This window comes from Gossypium arboreum, chromosome 13 (genome assembly GCF_025698485.1).
Source record: "Gossypium arboreum isolate Shixiya-1 chromosome 13, ASM2569848v2, whole genome shotgun sequence".
NCBI lineage: Eukaryota > Viridiplantae > Streptophyta > Magnoliopsida > Malvales > Malvaceae > Gossypium > Gossypium arboreum.
The window spans coordinates 104,094,110-104,100,866 of NC_069082.1; the positions used below are offsets into that span (position 1 = coordinate 104,094,110).

Genomic DNA, 6,757 nt, shown 5'->3' on the forward strand with positions numbered 1-6,757 from the left:
TATTAGATCTATTTTTTTTCAACAAAAAAAGGCAGAGTTTGGGTCTACGTCGAAATCCAGAGAAAAAGTAGGGCTCGGGAGTCGGTTACGCGCGAGGAAGATATTAGCACCCTCGTGACGCCCAAAATTGGTATCTCATAAACATGTGTTGCCTTGATTTTAAAAATACGAGTTCAATGTAATGTTTAGTCGTGATCTGATTAAAAAGACGAGAAATTTTAGTTTTTTCAGGTTTTCAAAAGGATATATTGTTTTAACACGAGTCAATGGAGTTTCACCCAACATAGCGATGAAATTCGATGACTTAATGCCAAATCGATACGTTACCTTATTTTTGAAATTAATTAAAACATAGGAAAAAAATATTCCTAAAGTAAGAATTTAAAATAAATCAATGATGCAAATAATGACATTATGAATGAAAAATATTAGCATGGGATACTAGAACATTCGAATAACAATAAAATGACATTTGCAAAAGAAATAAAATTAAAGACAAATCATGAACGAATACAAAATATACTTAGTAATAATAATATAAAATAATAATATGTATATAAGGTAACATAAAATATATGTACAACTAATAACATGAGAAATACATACATAATGTAAAGTTAAAAATAATGTGCGTAAGGTAGTTAAAAAATAATATATGTACATATTTATATGATAATATGTAAAATGTAATATAGCTTGAAAAACATATATGACGTATAAAAATACAATAAAAATATTGAAAAACATATATGACGTATAAAAATACAATAAAAAATATACACATTGAAAATATATATATATATATATATATATAATATAACACTCAAATATTTATATGATACATACATATTGGGAATAAAACCTATTGAAATATTACATAAATATATATTTATATATACTAGAGATATATACATATATATATATATATAACATATATTAAGATTAACAACAATAGTAAATAAGATAATAATAAAAATATGTACATGAAATAATACAATACAAAAAAAGAATGTACATATATATACATATAAATATTATGGTATTTAACAACATATACATGATTTAGTAAAAGAAATATATATAACAAATAATACAAGACATATGTATGAAATAACACAAAATGTATGAGAATTACGATATTTACAAATATATACATAATATAATTATTTAAAAATAATATAATAAAATATCTGAAAATGATACTATATACACATAAATATATACATGTATAGTAAAATATATACTAATATTGATGATAAATATAGTAGGAATAAAAATCATAATAATATATACTGACACGGTAAAAAATGTATATACATATGATAGTATTTCAGAGTACGTACATAAGACAATACAAAAATGTATACATGGAAGATTACAAGTAAATATAACTAATAATATTGAAAATATACATATGCATAATATATATATAACATGATATTTAAAACACATATATATAATATATAAAATTATATATAATACACTATATAAGTATATTACATGCATACATATATATAAAATTATACATTAAGACATATAGTGAGTACATTTAATATAATAAATATAAATATTAAAATTAATAAATAACAAAAAATGAAAACAAATAAATCGAAAATAAAACAGTAAATTGACAAAGAGGGACTAAATCGAATTAAAGATCAAAGTTTAGGGCGAATTTTAAAAGAAATAAATGGCAAAGGACTAAACTGCACGCGCAAACAAGCCGAAGGGACCAAAATAGAAAATATCCCCTACTATCAAAACGCTGCGCAGCACGGAGGGGTCAAATTGCAAAGTGAAACAAATTATGGTGCCAAATTGAAAATGAAAAAACTTGATTGTAAAACCCCAGAAAAGCGGAAAGGCTAAAAGCGCAATTAGCCCTCCCGTTTTAAAAAACACGCGGATCCTGCCGGAGCGGGTGGGTCGACCTGACCCGGGGCCCAAAACGGTGTCGTTTTATTATTAAACGGAGGGGACCAAAACGGTGCGTTTTGGTCCCCTATAAAAATCAAAAATTTTTTAAAATTTCATTTGTACTGGGGGGAAAGAAAAAAAAAAGAAGAGGGAAGGAGAGAAGAGGGAGAGGGGGAGAGGAACCCGGCCATGGGCGATCACACGGGCTCATGGCTGGCAAGCACTGCCACCGTGCACAGTGGTAGAAAAGGTAATTTTTTTTTTTTTTAGTTAAATAATGTTTTATATATATATATATATATGTGTGTGTGTATATAGATGTATTTGAGTAAAAAAGGAAAAAAAACGAAAAGAAAAGAAAAGAAACGGATTCGGTAAAAAATCACCTTTTTGCCTTCAATATTGGTTATGGTATTCGGATCTCTTTGCTGTTTGAATCACGATTTATGTATGTTTGTATTGAAAGCTATTGTTGTATTTGAAACTCTTTTTATTTTCTGTTCATGTTGTTTTTTTCAAAAATCTCGTTTTTACCAATTTTCATTTGGCTTTATAGCCTGTTTTTACAATGTTTTCTATTGTTTTTCCTGTCTTTTCATCTTAAACTCCTTGCAGATGCAGAGGGATGGTAGAGACATGATCGGTGGAGCGGCGGAGCAGGCTTTTGGCAGAGGGTAAGTGGCCGAAGGTCAAGGGGTGGTTAAGGGTGAAGACTCTAGGTGCGGTGCACCCAGGGTTGGTTGCTGATTAGGGTTAGGTGTTTTGCTAGGGGTTTGGGTTAAGTTTAGGTTAGTGGGTATGGGTTAGATAATTGGGTTAAGGTTGGGCTGATATTGTATTTGGGTTTGATGGGTTAAGGTTGATGGGTTAGAGTAGTAAATGCGTTGAGGTTGGGTTAATGTTTTGTTGTATTGGGTCCAAAATTGGCCTAAACAGTTAGAATGGTAGTTCTTGATCCTTGGGAGGTACTAAATAAATGACTACCTGAATCGGGGTTTTGAACATAAAGATTCCATTGACCTAAAAAAAATAGGCCTAACCCTTGGGGATGCAGTGATACATCTAAGAAATTATTCCATCAAACATATCCCCCCCAAGATCTAGGAATAGCGACATAGACTAAGTGTCATGTCCAAGCCAAGGAACTTACTTCGAATAGTCCTGACAAATGATGATTGAGACGAGATTCGGTATTTTTAAACCACAAACCGCTCAGTTTCCATTTTGGTTGTAGGTGTAACCAACCTGCTATTAAGGATAGAGCAGAAAGAAATAATAGAAAAAAAGGCTCCAGTATAAAGATCTTCATTAGTACGTAACCCGATTGTATACCATCATTGATAAACACAAGAGTAAGCGATATTCATTGGACCAGGAGTGCCCCCTCTAGTAAAAGTTTCCGCCGCTGGTTGACCAAAATAAGAATCCCAAATTGCATGAGCAATCGACTTTACATGTAAAGGATCCTATATCCATGCCTCAAAATTTCCCTGCCAAGGTACATGAAATAGATTTTCGGAAGTCCACAGAAAAATTATTGCTAATTGCCCGAAGTGAGAAACAAAAATATTCTAATAAATACATTCCTCAATAATATCATCATGACTCTCGAAGTCATGCGCGATATTAATACCAAACCAAATACGACGATTAATGGGGTCCTGAGCTAATCATTGGCTAAACCTTGGAAATCTTAATGCCATAATGCCTTTCAAATCCTCCTAGATATTATCCTACTGTAATAATTCTTGTTAAGAAGAATGCCCATGTTGTGGCAATTCCACCCAGAAGGTAATGGGTTACCCTTACAGCACGTCCTTGTACAATGCTCAAGGCTCTAGACTGAGTAGCAGGAGCAACTTTTAATTTATTATGAGGCCAAACGAAGGATTCAATATGTTCTTGCCAATAACCACATCCGCTGAATAGAAACATTAAACTAAAAACCCATACAAAATGAGCACCTAAGTAAAGAAGGCCATATGCAGATAATGAAGAACCATAAGACTAAATTACTTGGGATGCTTGTGCCCATAAGAAATATTGTAGCCATCCATTAATAGAAATAGAACTCTGCCCAAAATTTCCTCCTGTGATATGAGTTACCACCCCTTGATCACTTATAGTACCCCAAACATCTGACTGCATTTTCCAACTGAAATAGAATATTACTACTGAAATTGAATTGTACATCCAGAATAGTCCTAAGAAGACATGATCCCAAACGGATACTTGACATGTCCCCCCTCTTCCAAGCCCATCACAAGGGAAACGAAAATCGAGATTTACTTTATCCAGTACCAAATGCAAGCTGAGAGCAAATAAAACACCTTTCAGGAGTGTCAATACCGTCATATGAATCGTAAATGCATGAATGTGATGGACCAAAAAATCTGCGGTTCCTAATGGAATAGGTAACAAAGTAACTTTGCCACTTACTGCCACTAAATCACTGCCTCCCCAAGTTAAACTGGTGCTCGCTATTGCACTAGGTGCTGAAGTATGGGTGTTATATATGCAAAGTAATAATTTTTAAAAAAATAATTATACGATGAGATTTTAAGTTGAGAATGTATCAAAATTTTAAATTATAAGTGAAATTTTGGCATGCATATCAAATTTCTTTTACATAAATTAGTCGTTAATAATTTTCTTTCTTATGTTTTAGGATTAATTTAATATTATTGGTTAAAACTTTTATTATTATAAAAGATGAAAACATTTTTCAAAAGGCAAACATTCATAGTAGATCACCATCGTAGTTTCTATAATCAAACTAAAAATGTATAAATTTAATATAAGATAAAAAGTAAATTCAAATAAAAAATGAAAGAAAATAAAATAAAATAATGAGAGTAATAGTACCTGGCAAGTACTCCTAGTTGTACCCTTCTTTCTCTCTCATCAGCATGTCATCACTATCCTTTGTTTAATTCTCTCTTTCCTCCTCTTTATATATTGCGCCCCTCACTCTCCTTCCTCCCTACTCTCTCCCTCTCGTCTCTTCTCTTCTTCAACCAAAACTAAACAGCGACGAGGACTCCACAACCACGATTGGTACTAACTAATTGCTTCACCTTCACACTCGAAGATTCCACTTCTTTTCTTTTCTTTTCTTTTTCATAAAACGCCAAATGAAACAACTCATCCGCCGTTTCTCCCGCGTTGCCGATTCTTCCTCCCAATACAGGCTCCTCCGTTCCGACACCTCCAACAGAGAACGCGCCACCCCCACGCGTTCAGCCGAATCATTCCTCATCGCTGTCTCCTCGGTGAAAAAGCCGGGACGGCGGTCGGTTCCCCAAGGCCATGTGCCGGTGTATGTGGGGGAGGAAATGGAACGATTCGTTGTGAACGCCGAGTTGCTGAACCACCCGGTTTTCGTTGGGTTGCTTAATAAGTCGGCTCAGGAGTATGGGTATGAGCAAAAAGGGGTGCTTCGTATTCCCTGTCACGTGCTAGTTTTCGAACGGGTAATGGAAGCCTTGAGACTTGGGGTTGAGTCACGTGACCTCCAAGATCTGCTTCGTTCTTTCTCCGACGACTGTTGTTTTCTCGATTTCTAGGAGGAATAGAAAGGACATTTAAAACGCCGTCGTTTCCGCTTGTGTAAATATATATAGAAAGGTTAAAAGGAAGAAAACTGAAGAAATTTTTAGGGTTTTCTTTTTTTTTCTTTTTTTTTTTGTAGTCCTTCCCTGTAAAGAGGACTGCACAGAAATGGAGAAATTGCCTTTTTCCCCTATATATTTGATTTAATTTATTTTTCTTTGTTTAGAAATTCATTCTGAAAGGAAAGCCGAATGTGAGACAAGGTAAAGTTTGAGACTCTGACAGCTATCATTCATGTGCTTAGCGGTTATATAATGCAAAAATTTTTCTGTTTGTTTTGAAGGAAAAGTGAAAGGGAAAATTAGCAAATTTGAATTACAAAAACAATATTTTTAATTTCCTTTGATGCTTGGAAAATCACGAATAACCCCAAAAGAGGTTCTTGGTTCCATTCATTGTGAGGTTTTCCTGCACTTCACAAAATATAAATTATAGTCTTTCTTTTCTTTTATTTTTTTCAAAGAATTATACTCTTTATAGACAGTATAATTGGGATAATAATATAGGTTGAAAATCACAAACAAGAACAAAACAATAGGGGGCAGATCTCAAATTTGGCGAAACATTAGGTGATTATTGTCTACTCCAATGTATTCTGTGACGGTGGCTTGGGATCACAACGGAATGGAGGTAGGGGTAAAGAATTGTTGTTGGATAAAATGACTGATTTTCATTAATAGATTATATAATTAGAAGATAAACTAAACAATCATCATAGCACTTGTAATTAAGGAGTAGGGAATTGTTTATTATATTAAAAATAGTGCTTCATGTCATTTTATTTCATTTATCATTTTTAATTTAATAGTATGATATAATTATGTGATATTAAATTTCACAATTACTTTCACATTCATCAAATTCAAACTTTAAATACTGATTTAATCCTATAATTATTTAATTTAATATTATAAAAGGATATATCTATAATTTTGTTCATCAACATAAACTCGGTTTACATTATTCTTTAAATATACAACATATTCATACATATATGATGTTAGTATATAAATTTAGTACATATTAGAAATTAGCAGAGTCACCATCTTGAGAACTTTTTTAAAAAATCATTAATATCAGATATAAGAGTTATTTTGGTGGTTTAAAATTTAATTAAAAGATACGTCTACTTTTTTTAAATAATTTATTTTTTAAAATTTTAAATAAATTTGATAGGTTAAAAGTTTTGGTTAAAATATATAATTAGTTTTAAAAGAAAAAATTGATA

The 6,757-nt window shown here is 32.1% G+C and overlaps 1 protein-coding gene across 1 annotated transcript; it reads left to right on the forward strand.

Annotated features, from left to right (window-relative positions):
- Positions 1 to 4,875: 4,875 nt before the first annotated feature.
- Positions 4,876 to 5,817, forward strand: LOC108463107 (auxin-responsive protein SAUR71-like). Its single transcript, XM_017763055.2, has one exon. It carries the CDS (start codon positions 5,052 to 5,054, stop codon positions 5,481 to 5,483), a length of 432 nt encoding a protein of 143 aa, XP_017618544.1. The 5' UTR covers positions 4,876 to 5,051; the 3' UTR covers positions 5,484 to 5,817.
- Positions 5,818 to 6,757: the final 940 nt, after the last annotated feature.